The sequence below is a fragment of the Anabrus simplex genome, chromosome 7, assembly GCF_040414725.1.
Source record: "Anabrus simplex isolate iqAnaSimp1 chromosome 7, ASM4041472v1, whole genome shotgun sequence".
In the NCBI taxonomy this organism is placed as follows: domain Eukaryota; kingdom Metazoa; phylum Arthropoda; class Insecta; order Orthoptera; family Tettigoniidae; genus Anabrus; species Anabrus simplex.
This window is the reverse complement of record NC_090271.1, coordinates 305,914,691-305,936,595: the sequence shown is the minus strand read 5'-3', so window position 1 is coordinate 305,936,595 and position 21,905 is coordinate 305,914,691. Positions and strand designations below refer to the sequence as shown.

Here is a 21,905-nt window from a genome sequence, read left to right as displayed (position 1 = left end):
GGTGGAAACATTTAAGTTATTATTATTATTACTTATATATTGTTCAATACGGACCAAAAACATGAAATTCATAACCATCAACGTACAATATAGTTTAAATCTCAAGACAGCCTCAGGCTGTGAAAGAAGTACATTAATACTGGGCATTGAACCCCAAGGTTTTAATATAACACCTCAGCCAGAACATTAAAAACAAATTCAACCTTTCAAAACTGCCCTCCGTTTAAAAGCACCCAGTGCATACAATAGCAGAGAGAAAAAAGAAACTAACTTCAATTCATTATCTTTAACCAATGACGATGGAGGTGGCAGCTAATTTCCAAGGTCCTGCATGTATACAATTACATTAAAAAGGCACTGGATTACAATCGTATCATATGCCTGAATATTTTACACACCCAATAGTGAGATCCTCCCTTCGTCCTACCCCGCACTAATACTTCAATTTTATCTCGTTAGTAGGGCTTACCTCCACACCGTGGACAAGGCAGAGTTCGAAACCCAAGCGGACGAGCCGCTGTCACACAAGGCACCGAGAATATCTCCAGCCGCTGGCTACGAGTGCAGTCAAGTCCCCTGTCCGTAGCTCGACAAGCGAGCAAGCGGCAGACGGGAGGGAGGGGAGGAAGGCCAGCCCAATTGGCTGGAAAAGCGGGGAAGGCACGTTGCCATAGGAACATGCAAGCGTGGCAGAAGTGCGAAAGGAGAATATCAACCTTTAGAAATACGTGCCAAGACACATAAAAATAAGCCATAAAAGGCCGAACATAGAAATAACAATAATAATAAATTGAAAAAATTCAACGTCAAACTTCAGGGCGCAACCAGGCAGCCAACAAAACCCAAAGGGGGAGGGGGAAATTGCCAAAACATATGGCACAGTAATTATGGCTTGATGACATTTACAAAATCTTAACAATGAATGCGAATACCCTCACTAGTCTCACATAGAAAATCTTTTGAATTCTTGATTTGTCAGTTACTGGACTTTCAAAAGCTTGCGCGAAGATAAGGTGGCAAATTAGGGAAAATGTGAGGCACTACTTCTGGATGTAATTTTCATCTCACACGAGAGATATCCACTTTTACACCATTCACTATAAAAGTATCTGATTTTACTATCAAATCATCGGAGAAATGAACATGGCAAATTCCGCTATTACGCTTTACCTCAGTATCCTTCCGTGGAATAGCTCTGGCCTATTTTTCAAATTGATTTCTATCCTTCGGTGGTGAAAAGAATCGCGTATCAACTACTCTGCCATAGTCTGACTTACAGCCAGGCACAAAACAGTACGGCATGTTGGACTATTAAATTAATCAAGCTTGAAGTACACAACACATAATGAACTGAGTTTAGGAACTGAAGGCAAAGATAATTCAACTTATTCACTGAAATATCTCATACGGTAACGTCTCCTGAACTTTTCTATACCGGGCCTGCCGGAACTACAGGAGCACATGTTGGATATAATCGCTTGCACTGCTTGCAGTGGTGGGACCGCTTAAACTACCATTCTATAATGGCTGAGTCCTCACACTTGGTCTTATATTCATCATGCTGAAACACTAGCACAAAACCACTACATTGCGATTGCCTATTTCAGTCAATTACTTTACCTTTGGAGAATGTATGATATGAAGAAACATTGATATTCACAAGCCACAGACTGCTGAAAATGTCTCTCCTTTTGATGTATGGAGTAGCAAAACGGCTACTTCACCTCCACTCTTTATTTGCTGTGTTTCTGAACCTATATTCCCAGTCATATTGCTGGTAGAATATCTACGAAGTACAAACTCTCCCAATGAAAGTGCAGGTATCGATAGCAGATCCTCACTCTCGGGAGATGGAGGGTTTGAACCCCACTGTGGGCAGTCCTGAACACGGTTTTCCTAAGTTGTGAGCTGTACATGCTTCCACTGAACTCTTTTCTTTCTAAGTTCAGAATAGCCTACAATAATGTAAATGAGATAGGTAAGTGAGTCATAATAAAATCAATCCTTCCCACTCAACCTTTGTGAAATTGCAGGCACAGTTCAGTTATGTTTCCATGGTGTACTGTATTTATTTTGTTATGATATGTCGTGTAGTTGTATGTGTGTGAATAGGACAATACACTGGGTTGCAACGCATTCAGCTGATCGGAATCTGTCCTTTGTATTAAAGTCTTGTTTCTTCTTCATCCTGTTTTAAATGAAGTGCAGAATTATTTCAGTGAAATTAGTTATTAATGTTTATTTTTATCTCTTTTATAGCTCTGCATTTGACACTCAACTTGGAATAAAAGTGGCTATTAAAAAGCTTGCAAGGCCATTCCAGTCTGCCGTTCATGCCAAAAGGACCTACAGAGAACTGCGAATGTTGAAGCACATGAATCATGAAAATGTAAGGAGCATGTATGTTACAGTTTATTAAAAGCTATCATTTACCATTTTACTTTTAAATAGAGTTCCTTAATTTGGAAATTCCATCTTCTACCTGTGAATAAACTTCTTGGGAGTAAATTTTGTTTGGGATTATTAGATGAGAAAAACAACAGGAAACTACCTCACTCCTAATTTTCTTAGTGATGCCTAGGCTCTCTACGATAGCAAATGGGAGAACTGTTGAGGTTCCAACCAGCTTTCAGGCTGAAGACCCAACATACTGTAATGGTTATAGTGTCCACCATGCCAACTTGCTACGGGCGCGCCTCGTCACCGTATCCCCCCCCCTTCAGCCGCGCCAATCACGTGCAGCACTTTAGTGCTAGGCCAGCCACTCTCGCCTCCGCCCGCGGTCCCGCAGCAGAGGACTACGGAAACGACTGGAAGATTAATCTGGAGTCTTCCATCTCGCAAGGTTCCTGGATACATCTAGCATCCGGACTGTTCTGGAAGGCCCAGAGCAGGTATATAAGGAGAGGAGTAACTTGGAGTCGGTCAGTGAGAGTTAGACGGAGTTAGTAAGAGTGAGTGAGAGGGAGATTGAGTTCGCTGGAGCACAGTCAGTGATGGCCTGGGAGAGTGCAGCCTCATGAATTACTGTATCTGCCTGTTGGAGCCAAGGACTCGTTCCTCTTCCCCTGACGTCATGTGTGTGTGTGCGCGCGTCCCTTGTGGCTGGCTGCTGGAGAAGAACCTTGGGTGTTCTGGAGCGGCGAAGAAGGGTACACTGGGTGACGACGTGTGTAGACTGCGAACGGGGTTCGACGGATTGAGTGAACAGCAGATATTATCCCGACCTGCGAGACTGACGTGTAGGCTGTGGACCATGACAGCGCTAGCGAGTGTGACCGAGTGGCTGAGTGAGTGTAGTGTACATAATTGATGACTCTCTCTGTGTGTGTGTGTGTGTGTGTGTGTGTGTGTGTGTGTGTGTGTGTGCGCGCGCGCGCGCGCCATTTTAGATGGAACATAAGAGAAACTAAGAGAGAGCGCGCGAACACTGTAAGTGTGTGACCATGTACTTGTGTAAGTTGTAATCTCGGCTGTCGTCTGTGTGTGTGTGTGAATCTGTAATTGTAGTGCTTAGTTAATAAATCGTAGAAATAGGACGCTACCAGGTGCTGTACTCAATTATTCACTTATTTACCCCGCCAACACGTTACAACTGGCATCAGAAGTGGGATGGACAAGTGTGATAAACTAGTGGATAAACTCTTGCGTAAAAACGGGTGTCAGAATCGAGTACCTGGTAGCGAATTTTGTAGTCAGCAGAAATTTCTTCGAGTGAAATGAATTCCGAACAGCATCATATTTTTCTAAGCAGATTTAGTGAACTTGAACATAAAATTTTATCTGGTTATGGCAAACTCATTAGTGAACTGAGATCTGAGCGGAGGTCAAACCCGGACCAGCTGAAAACAGACTTAAGTGAACGGAAGAGTGAGCAGTTAAAGTCGGAAAATGAAGTGCGCTCTCTTGAAACTGAGGTCGACAATGACGAAGTGCGGGACGACAACGAACTGGACGAGAAGCGGTTCGAAGAGATGCTCACGGTTGTGGAGTCCGGAGTTCGAGGCCCAGCGGTGGAAGTAAGCGCCCTGCGTGCGGAAATGATGGCTGTGGAGATGCGAATTAATCCTGCTAGCAGCGACGGCGGCTCCATCGTGAAGTTGGAAACCCTACGGGACGACTGGATTACTTCCAAGAGAACATGCCGGACCCAATTCGAGACCGGATTGACGTCCAAGAAAAGTGCCGAATACCCGATCGCCGGACTACGTGTATAGAAGATGACAGTACAACGCAGCCCCCAGCCAAGTTCAACCTACGAGGAGGTTGTGGGAGGACTCAGCGCACCGATATAACGCCGTGGATAATCGACGCCGAGATCGAGTGGCTAGGCGACGTGATTGTGGAAGAGTTACCCCGAGGAGACACCAAGCTCGAGGCGGCTGACTTTATCTTCATATTGTGATCTGGTTGAATGACTGTTTTGTAATGTTTTAATTTTGTTGCTAATGACAGGCCTCTTTTGTTGTAGATATTGGTGACATATTGTGCTCTGATCAGTTTATTTATTTTGTTATACCATGCTGGCTTTTCATTGAGGTTATATGTTATGATTTCTCCCAGATATTTAAATTTATCTACAATTTTGATTTCTTGGTTTCCTATGGCAATTTTGTTTATGAGTGGTGGGTCAGCAAACATGATTACTGTCTTTTCAAAAGATATTCCAAGACCAATTTTCTGTGCTATTTCCTGTAGTGATATAACTTGTCTGGTTTCCTGAATATTGTTGGACAAGAAAGCAAGGTCATCGGTAAAACCTAGGCAATTTAAACTTATGTTGTCTTTGGGTCTTCCAATTTGGATGTTCTTTGGGTTATTCTTGTACCATTCCCTCATTATATATTCCAAGGCACAGTTGAACAGCAGTGGTGACAAGCAATCTCCTTGTCTTAAGCCTGTTTTTATGATGAATGGCTCAGAGAATTCCCCTCTGAACTTGACTTTTGATTTAGTGTTGGTTAAGTTGAGTTCAGTCATTAGAAAATTCTTTTCATTAGTAAGGGCGTGGGCATTTATGATGGTATAAATTTTGTTGGATCCTTTTAAACTCAAAGTTGCAATTCTAGGTGAGATGGCTTGTAAATTATTATTATTATTATTATTATTATTATTATTATTATTATTATTATTATTATTATTATTATTATTATAAAAGCTGTTGTTTATATGGTAACATTTCCGAGTGGCAAGTACAGTACAGTCACGGTATGCAACCCGCCTGTCCGCTGCTCTCTTGTCACGTTACCAACACCCGTCCTGAGCAGAGCAAGTAACACCGGCTCCCTAGAGCAACTACGTGATGACGTCTGCCCTAAGACACATGAAGAATCGCGCCGTGAAATGAAAGGCTTGAATAATACCTGCACCCAATTTTTAGAAGCAATATTTTTTTTAAAAAAGTGTGGATGGTATTTGGGTTTATACGGTATGTGTATCCAAATTAGCTCATGGATTGCATCAGTAAGATTCAGATTACAGTACCTGTATTTTATGCTCAACATCTTTTATCAAATGACTTACCAGTAGATAAATCATCAGTAGAATCGTTGTTATTTGCTTCCTTGCATCATCCCACTTGACATCCTCAGAGTTGTCCATCGCAGTATATATCCCGGTCTTCTTAAAACTGTGGGTAATAATATTTTCCGTAATCAGAGCTCATGCCAGAGCAGTGTTCTCCCCAGAAATTTTCATCAGCCAGGTGTCAGGAATGAGTAGCCGGGTGGAAAATTGAGCGTAAAAAATGGCAGTGCCAGACTTTGTCTCATTATCAAAAATTGATGCCTGCCTGGCCATCAGTTGATATAGATGTTGATTCCCATAGGTGTGATGAGACAAAGTCTCTCATAGTGCATTGGCACTGCTGGTGGCTCCAAGTAGCCTATGCAGTGGCCTCCACAGTATGCACTAGCCGTGCGTCTTGATGAGCCCAAGTTAGCACACTGGGGCAAAATGCTGGCAACCAGGATTGAGTTAGCTGAAAATTTATAATGTCCAATAACGGATCAACTGTATTGGTATTACGAGGGCTTTTTTTTTTTCCAACCTCCGGAGGGTCATAAATGAAAAACAAGTGTACGTATCCAAATTAATTTATTACCAAACGTTAGGTACAAATGTGGTTACTTTTCAACATAATCACCATGAAGGTTGAGGCATTTGTCATACCTATGGACAAGCTTTTCGATCCCCTCTGCACAGTATGTTGCCGCCAGTGAGTTCAGATAGGCCCAAACGTTGGTTTGAAGATCTTCATCCTCCTGGAACCTCTGCCCTCCCAGCCACTTTTTCAGTCCCGGGAAGAGGTAGAAGTCACTCGGCGCTAAATCGGAACTGTACGGTGGGCGGTCAAAAACGTCCCACCGAAATTCCTCCTGCAGAAGTTGTTGGGTGACACGAGCATTGTGAGGGCACGTATTGTCATGAATGGAAAGGATTCCAGACGTCAGCATGCCTCGTCGTTTCTTCTGTATGGCCCTCCACAGTCGTCGTAAAGTCTGGCAATAAACAGCTGCATTGATCGTAGACCCCCGTTCCATGAACTCAACAAGCAACACACCTTTTTGGTCCCAAAAGACTGTAGCCATCATCTTCCTTTCGTTGAAGGTTTGCTTAAACTTCTTCGGTTTGTTTGGTGAGTGCGTGCATCCATTGACGTGATTGTCGTTTTGTTTCGGTGGTGACGTACGAAACCCAAGTCTCATCACCTGTCACAATTTTCTTCAACATATCGCCACCTTCAGCCTCATAACGGGCAAGAAATGTCAACACTGCTGCCATCCGGCGACTTTTGTGGTCATCAGACAATATCTTCGGAACTCATCGGGCGCACAATTTCCTGTAGCGCAGATGTTCTGTTAGGATCTTGTAAACATATGACCTTGAAACTGCAGGAAATTTCTCACACAACTCGCTTATGGTAAACCTTCGGTTCTTGCGAACCTCTTGGTCAATTTCGTGGACAATGTCATCTGTTGATGATGATGATGATGATGATGATGATGATGATGCTTGTTTTAAGGGGCCTAACATCGAAGGTCATCGGCCCAATGTCATCTGTAGCGACAGACTTACGTCCTTGCCCCCCTTCATCGTGAACATCAGTCCGACCTCCTTTGAACTTCCTGCACCATTCACGCACAACACCATCACTCATAACGCTTGGACCGTATACTCGACTCATTCGTCGATGAATGTCAGCTGCACTATTCCCTTCTGCTTGAAGGAAACGTATCACACTACGCACCTCACACTTGGCAGGAGCGGCAATAGTAGCAGCAATGTTTCCGTGCCAATACCTCGGCTCACACTGGTGTGAGGAAGTTGTCTGTGACCACGGGTAGAGGGGAGGACTTGCGCACTCACCTTCCATGCGCGAACAGTTCCCACAGCTGTGTGGTTCTTTACCTGAGCGATCGGAGGTTGGACAAAAAAAAAAAAAAAAAAAAACGCCTTTGTATAATAATTAAAAATTGTGCAATTGTCAATACGGAAATGAAGATTATAGTTTACGATTTGTATAATAAGCTGTGGAAGTACGTAAACATCCTAAGAACTTCAACAGGAACACTGGCTATCAGTTAAATAATACATGGTTGCTGACCATTAAGGATTTACGCAAGTAGTTCTCTTTCCTGTCCTTTCTATATTGTTATTTCATTTCGGTGTTTTCCAAATTCATACGTTCGTCATCACCAGTTGTTTCTTTCCAAGCTATGTGTGTACATGGTTATGGCTCCCCCCCTCACACCATCATCTTCCTCTGCTTTTCTTCCTCTGCTTTTTTCTGCATACTTTCTTTCCATTCTTCAACTCTGTTCTATTCTATCCTGGTGTCTTTCATTGCATTTTATTTTATTAGTTTCTATTTATTTCTTCTACCACATTAGTGCCTGATTCGTCTGATGTCCTGTGTTACTCCTCACGCACACACAGTGTGATATATCATCTTAATTGGAGCTTATTGTTGTCGTTAGCTCCTACTTGGAGCGCTGTGCCTGGTGACTAATAAGTGTACCCCTCCAACTCCAATGGTAAAATATTCTTAAATTCAGACCCTCAATTGTGTAAAGGACTATCCATGAACATTCAAGATTTTCTTCTGAAGACGCGGAGCAAAGTTCTCTGCTAAATGTAAAGAGTTTCACCTTGTTTTCTTGACACAGCATAAGCCCAAAACAGTGTTGCCAACCCACAAATATTTTCTCCGCTAAATTTTAGTTGAAAATACGCTAAATTCCGCTAAAATTTTGAAATAGCATATACCAGCTGTTTTCATTAAAGAGATTAACTCAGCACTCACGGTTTCAGAACAGGAGTTCATCATCTTCTCCTCCCCGAACTATATGCTATGAAGCAGATGTGCTGAGTTGAGGTCCTGTTGTTTCATATAAATCAACATGATACTATTCTTTTTCAAAGAATATGCTGGCAGTTCACAGCAGCAAAGTACATACGGAGATTTTCAAATCTATTTCGAAAGTTATTTTCACTTTGATTACTGTTTTCATTATTTTTGATAAGTGTGGAAAGAAATAATGTCAAACAATTTCGCATTTTATATTGCACTGCCAATAGATGCACCGTCCGTATTTGGGATCACTGGAAGCTCAATCAACTAATCTTACATACATACATACATACATTATCATTATAGACTGTTATGCCTTTCAGCGTTCAGTCTGCAAGCCTCTGTGAATTTACTAAACGTCGCCACAAACATCTATTTGCAACTAGTGCTGTGGCCTCATTTACTTCTATACCTCTTATCTTTAAATCGTTAGAAACTGAGTCTAACCATCGTCGTCTTGGTCTACCTCTACTTCTCTTACCCTCCATAGCAGAGTCCATTATTCTCCTAGGTAACCTATCCTCCTCCATTCGCCTCACATGACCCCACCACCGAAGCCGGTTTATGCGTACAGCTTCATCCATCGAGTTCATTCCTAAATTAGCTTTTATCTCCTCATTCCGAGTACCCTCCTGCCATTGTTCCCATCTGTTTGTACCAGCAATCATTCTTGCTACTTTCATGTCTGTTACTTCTAACTTATGAATAAGATATCCTGAGTCCACCCAGCTTTCGCTCCCGTAAAGCAAAGTTGGTCTGAAAACAGACCGATGTAAAGATAGTTTCGTCTGGGAGCTGACTTCCTTCTTACAGAATACAGTCGATCGCAGCTGCGAGCTCACTGCATTAGCTTTACGGCACCTTGATTCAATCTCACTTACTATATTACCATCCTGGGAGAACACACAACCTAAATACTTGAAATTATTGACCTGTTCTAGCTTTGTATCACCAATCTGACATTCAATTCTGTTGAATTTCTTACCTACTGACATCAATTTAGTCTTCGAGAGGCTAATTTTCATACCATACTCATTGCACCTATTTTCAAGTTCCACGATATTAGACTGTAGGCTTTCGGCACAGTCTGCCATTAAGACCAAGTCGTCAGCATAGGCCAGACTGCTTATTACATTTCCACCTAATTGAATCCCTCCCTGCCATTTTATACCTTTCAGCAGATGATCCATGTAAACCACAAACAGCAAAGGTGAAAGATTACAGCCTTGTCTAACCCCTGTAAGTACCCTGAACCAAGAACTCATTCTGCCATCAATTCTCACTGAAGCCCAATTGTCAACATAAATGCCTTTGATTGCTTTTAATAATCTGCCTTTAATTCCATAGTCCCCCAGTATGGCAAACATCTTTTCTCTCGGTACCCTGTCATATGCTTTCTCTAGATCTACGAAACATAAACACAACTGCCTATTCCTCTCGTAGCATTTTTCAATTACCTGGTGCATACTGAAAATCTGATCCTGACAGCCTCTCTGTGGTCTGAAACCACACTGGTTTTCATCCAACTTCCTTTCAACGGCTGATCGTACCCTCCCTTCCAAGATGCCAGTGAATACTTTGCCTGGTATACTAATCAGTGAGATACCTCGATAGTTGTTGCAATCCTTCCTGTTCCCTTGCTTATAGATAGGGGCAATTACTGCTTTTGCCCAATCTGAAGGTACCTTACCAACACTCCACGCTAATTTTACTACTCTATGAAGCCATTTCATCCCTGCCTTCTCACTATACTTCACCATTTCAGGTCTGATTTCATCTATTCCTGCTGCCTTATGAAAATGGAGTTTGTTTACCATCCTTTCCACTTCCTCAAGCATAATTTCACCAACATCATTTTCCTCCTCCCCTTGAGCTTCGCTGTTCACAACACCACCAGGATGATTTCCTTTTACATTGAGAAGATGTTCAAAATCATTTTTAAAGTTTAATTACTTAACCATTCCTTACGAAATATCTGACTACTTTTTAACCTATTCTTTCGACATATTGACGTACCAAAAGATCCTGATAGCAAAAGAAACACGTTATCAAACACGACACTACCCGGCTCATCAAGAGTACAGTAACGATTGTAACAAATTCTGACTGAGGCTGTGGGCCAGAGCTGGTCTAGGAAACGAGTTATAGTATGCAGCATAAGTTCAATACAACGGAAATAAGTAGACTATTATGCTGTAGTAAGTTCTATACTATTTTACCCCTGGTGATAAAAGGTGATATCGTTACCGCTGAAAATCGCTAAATGAGTTTGAAAATCCGTCAAAAACCCACTGTCCGCTAAATAGAAAATTTATCCGCTGTTGTATTTTAAAATCCGCCAAATTTGGCAGAAAATCCGCTGAGTTGGCAACACTGGCCCAAAAGGCCATATCATGTCTGTAGATTAAATAATGTCGTACCAGGCGAGTTGGCCATGCGGTTAGGCAAGGCCGCACTAGATAGACAGGCCACAAGGCTCGGATCGTGACGTCACGCCACGCGAGTGGCTGCCGTTCAGCATGGCTCTCACTTTCACCATGATATTGTTTATTTATTCAACCTTAACAATAAAACTGAACACTCCTTCAATTGTGGCTTTACTTAGGCTTGTATACTACACGAGTTTTATGTGGGGAGAAAACTGGCAGGGCAGTATATGTACATTTCTTTACGTAAAATTATGCTGACATCTGTCACTTGTAACTCAACACGGTATCTTGTAAAAGATCAGAACGCATAATATGTATACAAAAAGTTTTAATCTTACTAGGAAAATGCATGATGGCAATTCACAACAATAGTCTGAAACCTTTCTTAGAAATTAAGCTGCAATTTAAAACTTACCTAACAATTCCTAAGGTTTCAGTTTATACATTTTTATTTTCCTGAGGATTTCTTCTTCTTAGTCATGAGTTTGTCTACGGTAACTTTTCTATTGTTATTCAATAATATATTACAAAAGATTTATATACATTTGTCAACGAAATGTTTAAAACTATTTATTTAATCACTGCATGTTTAAACATGTTTTCGTTTTCCAGAACATTGTTGACAAGCGAAATCAGAATTTTTCTCTGAGAATCCTCATGTAAAAACATTAGTATACAGGTTTACATTTTCTAGCTCTAAAAGTGTCTGGTACAACATCTTTTGGTCCAGGGCAGGAGCAAGCCAGGCCGCACTAGATAGACTCAGGTAGACATTTTTTTTGTATGACTCAGAGTTGTCAAAGTTGTCAGCTTGATTAAGCCAGTTATTTATTAAGATTTTAAATAAATGACCAGTATCAAAGAACTTTTTGTGTGTGTGTTTCGTCAAATGGATTTTGAAAAGTGGTTTGTAAATTGCTTTTGCACAGCTTTTCAAACATTTTCCTTTTTATTAGAAATTATGCATGCTACCTTATAAGCTATAGGCGTATCTGTTAATACTTTAAAGACTTGCAAAGTTAGTTCTTCTAAGAAATGTCACGTTAGGTTCTTACATGAAAACAAATCAACGTCTTTATTTTTTTTAAACTGGATGACAACATAAAAGTTTGCAGTTGCAGTTGTAGCTAATGTAGTGTTATTTTCTCCGCTTTTACTACTAAAAGCAACTCCCTCTACCTTTCCTCCTAGCAGGCGATCTGGCCGTGCGGTTAGGGGCGTGCGGCTGTGAACGTGCATCGGGAGATAGTGGATTCGAATCCCACTGTCGGCAGCCCTGAAGATGGTTTTCCGTAGTTTCCCATTTTCACACCAGGCAAATGCTGGGGCTGTACCTTAATTAAGGCCACAGCCGCTTCCTTCCAGCTGTTAGGCCTCTCCTATCCCATCGTCGCCATAAGACCTATCTGTGTCGGTGCGACGTAAAGTTAGTAGCAAAAACAAAAACAAAAATAAAACCTTTCGTCCTTTATAGTTCAGCTCACGTTTTATGTAGACTCCATCCAACAAGTTACAAAATATTTCATGCTCCTTTAACAATTTTAGTTTCTTTTTCAAGTAATTCCAATGTGAATCATCAATACCCGAATTTCCCGTGCCTAGTTTTGCAGTAAAAGACTGTGAATAACCGGGTGAGGCATTGTAAGAAACGTTGACTGTCTTATCTTCTTTTACGCCCCAGGAAATGCGAAAAATATTGAAGTGAACTATGTTATTAGAATACAGGAGTAAAATACTTTCTTTGCAAAGGCTATATTTAACTGTTCTTTACAAAATTATAATTTATCAGTAATGATACACTCATCAACTTCACTTTCAATTTCATCGATTGTTTTGTGTACAGATTCTATTTTGTCGTGGACAGTCACTTTTGAGTTACAAGCAGGTCTAAACAGGAAGTTACAAATACTTCTCTAATTTGACCATTTTAATATCTTGCCCCCGTCACCTAATGCACGTATATCATGTTTAATGGATTTAAAATCAAGAGCCTCGTTTAATGTTAAGGAAGTACCAATTTTCGGAATATTTTCCTCAGTCATATACATTTTGAAAATACAGACTTTGGCTGTTAAAGTTGATGGAGGGGCCGATGACCTTCCATTATAGACCCCTTAAAACAACAAGCATCATCATCATCATCATCATCATCATCATCAAGTTGACGGAAACTTTGTCCAAATCTAATTTGCGTTTAATACTGAAATTACCCTGAACGTCATCGAAGTCCTTGATCCTGTCATATTCTTCCTCAGCTTTCTTTCTGTCCTTCCTCTTCCCGTTTTTCAATTTCTTCTTGTCTTTGAATAGGATTTTTGCTCGGTGTTGGAAGATTTTTAGACAGATAGGCAGGCACATTTTCAAACTTGGGAATAGCATCGTTTGAGAGTTTTAAATGATTAGGTTTTACAGTTAAAAGAGACTCATCAGGTCTTTTAACAGAATCGTCCCTAATTACGAAACTTTGTCGAAGTGTTTTATGCACACAACTGAGCTTGCTGAAGGGATGAATTCTGTTCGACGGATGGCTATGATCCACTTTTGTTTCCGAAACAAGCCAGTAGGAAATTTAAACACTGAAATATTAGGCTGTTTTGAACTATAGTTGATTCTACAACCAATACGACGTGGCCTTAATTCACAATATTCACACGCGTTTAAATCATTCAACACCATCGATAGCCTCACTGCTACGAGGTTCAGATCAGCCTACAAGTCACTGGCGAGAAGTGAAGTGGCTGGCGGCTCGTGTGACGTAGCGCCCGAAGTGGAGGGGGAGCCTTATGGCCTGTATATCTAGTTGGCCTTGGGTTAGGGGTGCACAGCTATGCGCTTGCATCTGGGAGATAATGGGTTCGAATTCCACTGTCGACAGCCCTGAAGATGGTTTTCTGTGGTTTCTCATTTTCACACGAGGCAAATGCTGGGCTGTACCTTAATTAAGGCCACGGTCGCGTTCTTCCCACTCCTAGCCTTTTCCTATCCCATTGTCGCCATAAGACCTCTCTGGGTCGGTGCGACGTAAAGCAAATTCTAAAAATAAAAATAAAAATACAGTTTATAGCTATTTCCCCTGCTTATTATGAAGACAAAAGCTAGTTCCCATAAATATTTGAGGAAATTGACAAGGATAATGTGTTAAATATCCTCACTTTTGAAATAATATTGGAGTTGGACAAAACTATAAATTGTCAAGAGAAGTATTAGTTGTGAATTTGCCCATTTAGGACCATACAAAGTTCTTAGAGGTATCTGCTTGCCTTCTTCTTGTCCATATTTCTGTTGTTCTTTTGCTATGGACTTCTTTTACCTCTTTAGTCCAAGTTGTTCCAGTTCTGTGGTTTATCTTCTTGGTCAGCTAGCCATTTTTGAATTATAATTGTCATCATCATAATCATCATCATCATCATCATCATCATTCCCCTTTTCCAATTTGATCTTAGATCATCTTGATCTGAATCAACAAGAAACGTTCATTAAAGGCTATTAGTATAAAGCGGTTGCCACCGACTGCCACAGGGACATGGGTGTTCTAACCTCCCAGTAAACTCCCCCTCCCCAATGGAATTTTTACAAAAGTAAATAAAGAGAAATCCCATTTTCACACCAGGCAAATGCTGGGGCTGTACCTTAATGAAGGCCACGGCTGCTTCCTTCCCTTTCCTAGGCCTTTCCTATCCCATCGTCGCCATAAGACCAATCTGTGTCGGTGTGACATAAAGCCAAAAAAAGAGAACCTGGCAATAAACAAGTGAAAGTCAACTCGATGGGTTGGCTCTTTTGAACATTCTCAGAAATATAATTGTAAAACCAGCAGATCTCTTGAATTTATTTTCTAAGAAGACCCGAAAGAAGAATTTTAAATTGAAATCTGAACATACCGTTTGCTGTAAAACTGTTCACCTTGGTCATATTGTTTTCATTCTGTATTTTAATGTAAGATTTTGTAGTGTACTGGTACTGCAAACAGAATGGTATCAGTGTCAATATAATGACGCTTACGCATGCGCATACCATACGCTCACAAGCACCTTCATTATGTCCTATCATCATTTTGTAACTACAGTATAACCTTCCCCATCGGTGGGTCCTGGTTACGCTACTGTACTGCCAGCAGTTGATCAGGCCCTTAACCTGGGAACAGATGCTGTTTGGTGAGTTTTAGTGTCATTTCCTACACTGAGGGAACTACCACTGCACTTAAGGGAACCTATCTGCCTGAAGCCATTGGTTGGGTGTAGGATTCTTTATTGCTGCCCAACACTGTGCTTTGAGACACTGGCTGTATGGCCTACCCATTACTGTAGTGCAGTAAGACAACTCTGGCCAAACAGTCTCTATTATTGTATGATGCATATTTCAATAAGTTTCCTTACAGTATTTCTTCCAAATCTTTATTGTCACTGGTCATTTTTTCAGCAAAGGTTATCTGTTTTAGGTAATCGGCCTTCTAGACGTATTTCATCCTGCCAACTCCCTCGATGACTTCCAGCATGTGTAAGTATCTAGTCCCGTAGTTCCATGTTGAGTGCATAGAGAGCAATTATTGGTAGCGGGTCATAGTTGACTAAAATGTCATTTTCAATATACAAAGATTGAATTCTGTTATCTTTAATAATTCCTTTTTCTTTTTTTTAAAGATAAATTTTCACATTTATGTGACTTCTGATAGTTAAGCGTAACCAACAAGTCGGTGGCCTGGAAAGTGGCCAAAAATTTTTCAGATACCAGTCGTGGTAGAATTGGAATCTCACGAGTTTTGAACATCATTAAAGACTGATGGCTAGGAATAACCACTTAACCAGGGATTCCAAATGCATTATGAGTTATAATCTCAGATGAGTATGAGTAAATAAGCTTATCTCCTGCTTCATAAACATACAGTACTTGGGAAAACATTGTACAGTGTATTAAGCAAGTGTCTGACCTATGTCATGTAGACAAGTCTACTTGTCAGAAATGAACCAACTGACACACACTGCTTTCTGATGGTGGCATCAACAAGAGTGAAGGAAGACGATAGAATTGACGAAAGGGGTTAAAAGGAGGGAATGTGCATGTCTAGGAATTAGTGATGCATGTGTAAGGGAAAGAAATGATGGTGTAAGGGAAAATCAAGTGTTCTAAGTACATAGGAAAGTCAATGAGTATCTGCAGTTTTGCTCTAATTATCTTTAGGTTGACTCTATGGCGTTGTGTGCTCACCATCCACTAGATGGCACCGTTGTCTACGTCTGTGGTAAGTTTCAGAATTATCAGATCAGTACAGCTTGCGTTGTTGTGACGTAAAGATTGCTGCGCCACTCTCTGTTTGCACCAAGGAAGAACAGCATTCCTTAACTCTTTCGCTGCACTATTTTTAAACAGAACCCTTACAGAAAAGTGTGATTTTTTTTTCTTTTCATATTTTCCAAATAAACTGAAACTTTTTTTTTAATGTTAGTGACATTCAACACCATTGCACCATTTTTAACTCAACTTTGGCAAACTAGCAGTGACATTTGACCTTGAAACACACATTACTGTGATACACCTCCGAACATGGAACTGGACACATTGCAGGCTGTCGTGGGCAGTTCTTACAAGAAAATGCTGTCTGTTTACTCTTGCACAGTGCCTTTCCTTTCTTTGAACATTTTGCTGGTAATATGGAACAAACAACACAATTAGGTTTGTGACTCTTGTCCTGCTGCTCCCCAAGAAAGTGCCTCTCTGTCAGGCGCGCTTGAGGTATGTAATCAGAAGGTCTTCCTCGTTTTGCCGGCAGACCGTGCTGATACTCTCATAGAAGTCCCATTATGACAGAATTTCTGAAGTCAGGAGCACTAATTGCCCTTTTTTGAAGCTTATTGTACAGTATTCTTCCATTCATTAGCGCAGTTTCAATGTCGTCACTAATATCCCACTATTCCGATACAAAATGAGGATATTCCTCGTTTGCACTTTCTTCCGAACAATCACTATGCACATCATTACTTGTTTCATTGCCCAAATTTACTGAACAGTCTGAATCAGAATCCCCCACTAAAAGATTGAAGATTTCTTCACTGTCATTACTAATGTTGTTCTGCACGCTCATAGATGCTGAGTGAAGCCTGCTATCGGCCAGACAGCTGACAGGAATGTTGGTAGACGGGCGGGTGAAAAATAACAAATAAACATAGGTCCAGTATTGGCGGCAACATCTTCAAACAATGCTTAGTACATAGTCAATACATGACTACAGATGTTTGTATTATTAAATGCGCCTTTATTAAAGAAGCGCGCGGAATCTATAGCAGGAAAGTACCAAGTCGACAAAAGTCGATTATCGCAGCGAATGCTATAGGGAAGTAAGTCGACAAAAGTCAACTTCCGCAGCGAAAGAGTTAATCTGTTTTTTGTGGTCTGGGGGTGTACCAGGAGTGGAAATTCATAGAAGACTTTCAGCACAATACGGGGACAATGCTATGCCACAGCGAAGTGTTTACCAGTGGATTGAACAGTTCAAAAGGGGTCGCACGAGCGTGAAGGATGAGGAAAGATCCGGGCAAACATCTGCAGCCGTAACTGATGCCAATATTGAACAAGTGCGTGATATGATCCTGAATAACAGACGAGTGACTGTTGATGTGGTAAACCATGTGCACATTAGCCATGGTTCTGCATATGAAATCATGCATAACTGGCTTAACTTTCACAAAGTCTGTTCGAGATGGGTTGATGTGTAGAAGAGCAACCGTGTGAGAATCTGTCAGCACCTACTGGACCGTCATGTTAATGAAGGTGAAACGTTTCTGAAACGGATCATCACTGGAGATGAAACACACTGGGCGAGTTGGCCATGCAGTTAGAGTCGCGCAACTGTGAGTTTGCATCCGGGGGATAGTGGGTTTGAATCCCACTGTCGGTAGCCCTGAAGATGGTTTTCCGTGGTTTCCTATTTTCACACCAAGCAAAGCTGGGGTTGTACCTTAATTAAAGCCACTGCCGTTTCCTTCCCACTCCTAGGCCTTCCCTATCCCATTGTCGCCATAAGACTTATCTGTGTCGGTGCTACGTAAAGCAAATAGCAAAAAAAAAAATATGTCAGAGCATGGAATAGAAGCATCCCAGATCCTCAGTTAAAAAGAAATTCACAAGTCAACCTTCTGCAGGAAAAGTGATGGTCACAGTGTTTTGGGACTTTCAAGGGCCAGTCCTGGAACATTACCAGGAAGTGCAACCAAATACCTTTTTTTTGCAGAAGGAGCCTACAAGTTCATAGGATTACTAGATTCATTTCATGAAATGTAGGACTCTAGTCTCAACTGTAGGACTTATAGAAAAATGTTATAACTTATGTAGGAAAATTAAACTTTAAAACTAAATTACCACTCATACATCTATGCATAATGCATAGGTTTAATATTTTCTTAAGTATTCATATAGTAAAAAGAGTAACATCAGCTGTCAAAGAACCTTAACAATTATACTTATCTGAAGAACATATCTTACATGAAAGATAGAGTATACTTTTATATATAATCATGAAACAGAGTGAGTTGGCTGTGTGGTTTGGGACGCATAGCTGTGAGCTTGCATTCTGGAGATTTGCAGCCCTGCAAATGATTTTCCATGGTTTCCCATTTTCACATCAGCAAATGGTGGGGCTGTACCTTAATTTAATTACAGACACAGCTGCTACCTTCCCAACCCTTTCCCATCTCTCCATCGCTGAAAACCTTTGATTTGTTAGTGCTACTTTAAACAACTAGCAAAAAAAAAAAAAAAAAAAAAAAAAAATTGGGAAATTCCACACAACTAAAATTAAGTTATATTTCACTAGAATGGTACCTTCGACTGAGTCAATCGTACCCTGTTCCTTTTATCTGTCCACTGTGCTATCAGTAAAAAAATCCTCAACATTAGTGTTATGTGCATGAATAGCAAAATAATATACTCCACCATTTTCTACAGTTCACCATGACTGTCTTCATGCTTTTGCTCTCTACTATTGAAATATCTAATCCACTTACCATTACAAGACAAGTTTTCAAGCATAGAAATATTTTGTTTCAGAAATTTGTTCAAATTGCACACCACATCAGTCACAACACTTTACATCATCGATTGCGATACCTTTCTCCCTCAGAAATTAAATATACCAGTAATTTCAGCAATAGAGCCTCCGTGGCTCAGGCGGCAGCGCGTCGGCCTCTCACCGCTGGATACCGTGGTTCAAATTCTGGTCACTCCATGTGAGATTTGTGCTGGACAAAGCGGAGGCGGGACAGGATTTTCTACGGGTACTCCGGTTTTCCCTGTCATCTTTCATTCCAGCAACACTCTCCATTATCATTTCATAGCATTTATCACTCATTAATAAATCACCTTGGGAGTGGTGACCCCATTGTAATAACAGCCTATATATGTTTCATTCATCACATCCCTGACCCAGTCAATGACTGGAAAACAGGTTACAATTTATTAAAATTCGTATCCACCTTATTCAATACCAAAAATGTTGTTAAGATGAAATTACATGTATATTTATTTTATCAGGACTAGTTTTGACGCTTTATATTACGTCATCATCAGCTGATATACACTGGAAACATTGGCAAACATATATAAGTTTATCTACGTCACACACATTATAAAAACTATGATAAAGATTTAAAAACCATATTATAATTATACTATTTCCGAGTCCATATTGTCCAAGACTTGCAATTATTAAACTTTGGATTGCTAAAATCTGATGCAATTTGGTTTAAATAATCATTAAAATTAAACAAAACTAATAATAAAATCACGATCTTCTTAAAAACATTCACTTTGTTTGACGTTTTAAAAAAAATGTTTTTGTAGAACCATATTAAAACCATTCAATAAAGTCCTCAGGCTATTGCCATGTAGTGAACATAATGTCGCAGAATAAGGTTAAACAATCTTCTTAAATGACATTGACACTGTTTGACACTTCAAAATCTTTTAAAACCATATTAAAATTATTCTATGAAATCTTCAAAATGTTGAAATATGGTGATCGTGAAAAGAGGCGGACTCAGAAGCCGGTGCTTTATGAAGTTACCAATTATTTAATTCTCAATGCAATGCGGACCTGAAATAATATGAATATTTTAACCTTCACTTTAACTGAAAAAGTGTGAAACTTTACGTCTTATAACATGTGACTCACCTCGTGAGATCGCTGTCCTTGCAAAGCACTGTGTAGCTAAGTGAACCTTGTTGTGTCAGCAATCCAGTGTCCAAGGTTGGTTTTGGGTCAAAGAGGGGAACTAGGGGAAGGAGGGAGGAGCAACTAAGGGGCGGCAACCTGTTGGAGCTCCGGAGGGCGTGATCGTGGAAGGCAGTATGTAAAGCTACTGCGCATAATATGAAAAATCGCCTTATTGTCCGGTATATGTATATTTTTAAAAACCTCAATAAGAAAATCAAAAAGAATATTTGGTTTTTCGGAAATTTCATTTAAATTAAAATTTGGATGGAAATACTGATCTAAATGTATATAACAGCCCTCCGTAACATCCAGCAAATTACCTTTCCCTAAGCTCTCCAAAATTTCAATGTCTTGTTCTATAGAAGTGAATTTATGTTTTAGATCATGTACATGCTGGCCTACCGCTGAAAATCTGTTATATTTTATTGCATTGACGTGTTCTGTGTATCTAATTTTAAAACAGCGTCCTGTTTGGCCTAGATATGTACTATCACAGTCATTGCATTTAAATCTGTATACTCCCGATTTGGTATACGGGTTCGACCTATTAACCTAAGTTGCATTGTGCAATGCTATAGTATTATTATTATCATCAGTGCGAAATGAAATTTCCATGTTATGTTTTTTGAAAATATTAGTAAACTTATAAATATCTTTGTTATAAATAAAAGTTGCAAATGTCTTATGATTGGGTTTGTCCTTGACCAAAGTGGTTTGCAATTGGAATTTAAACTTGTTAATAATACGTTCAATAAAGCCTTCACTAAAACCATTAGCCTTAGCTATTGAACGTATTGTATTGAGTTCTTTTTTCAAATTATCTTTTGTCATAGGAATCTTAAAGGCCCGTTCTACTAAACTATTATAAGTAGATCTTTTTTGACTCTGTGGATGTTCCGAGTCCTGTCTAATAGTGACTGCCGTTTGTGTAGGCTTTCTAAAAATACTATACTCAAAAGCAGAACCCGATCTGCTGATTTTTAGGTCGAGGAAATTAATTGATTTATTACTTTCTGACTCCAACGTGAACTTAATCTGAGGGTCAATATTGTTAAGTAAATCAAGAGTAGCCTTTGCATCTCCAACACTTTCGTCCAAAATTACTAATGTATCGTCTACAAATCTAGCCCAAAACAATATATTATCAAAGACTTTGTCATTCTTCATCATGTATGTTTGCAAAGCATCCAGAAAAATTTCTGCCAAGATTCCCGAGGCCGGCGATCCCATTGCCAAACCATCTTGTTTATAAATGACATTATCAAAGATGAAGTAATTATTACTAACAAGTAACTTGACCAATTCCATGAAATCTTGTATTTCAAGCTCACTTAGCTGACTGTAGGATCTTAGATTCTTAAGAATAACGGGAAGTAACCTATTAGTGTTAATACTTGGAAACATGTTGACAACATCAAATGAATGTAAGGTATGGTGCTCTTGTAATTTGAAATTCCTTAATTTAATAACCAGTTCTATGGAATTCTTGATGGATTTGCTTGCCGTAAATTTATAGTGCTTTTTAAGGAACTTCTGAATGAATTTAGCTAATTTATATAGAGGACTAGGTCTATAGTTTATAATAGGTCGAATGGGAACACCAGCCTTGTGAATCTTGGCGAGTGCTCTTGCTGTGGGAAGGCCCGGGTTCATATTTACTAGTTTTTGTTTCTCCTGTTCGGTGAAAAGGAAGGATATCATCTTTAATGTCTGCTTTAATTGGCATCATAGCGCTTGTGTTGGATATTTCTTGATCAACAAAAAATTTTCATTCTCGAAAAATTGTTTAGTCTTATAAATATAATCATCTTTATGCATGATAACTGTCACATTCCCTTTATCTGCTTTTGTGATAATGAGCTCCTCATCTTTAACCTTCTTTTTAAATTCTATTATACACTTTTTATCAATATTAGTG

The 21,905-nt window shown here is 39.9% G+C and overlaps 1 protein-coding gene across 1 annotated transcript in view; it reads left to right on the top strand.

Annotated features, from left to right (window-relative positions):
• LOC136877599 (mitogen-activated protein kinase p38b) overlaps positions 1–21,905 on the top strand; it is a 166,720-nt gene that overhangs the window by 15,061 nt on the left and 129,754 nt on the right. Inside the window, exons 2-3 of the mRNA XM_067151763.2 lie at positions 2,260–2,389; positions 15,221–15,279. Coding sequence (XP_067007864.2) covers positions 2,260–2,389; positions 15,221–15,279 — 189 coding nt within the window. The remainder of the gene's footprint in view (positions 1–2,259; positions 2,390–15,220; positions 15,280–21,905) is intronic.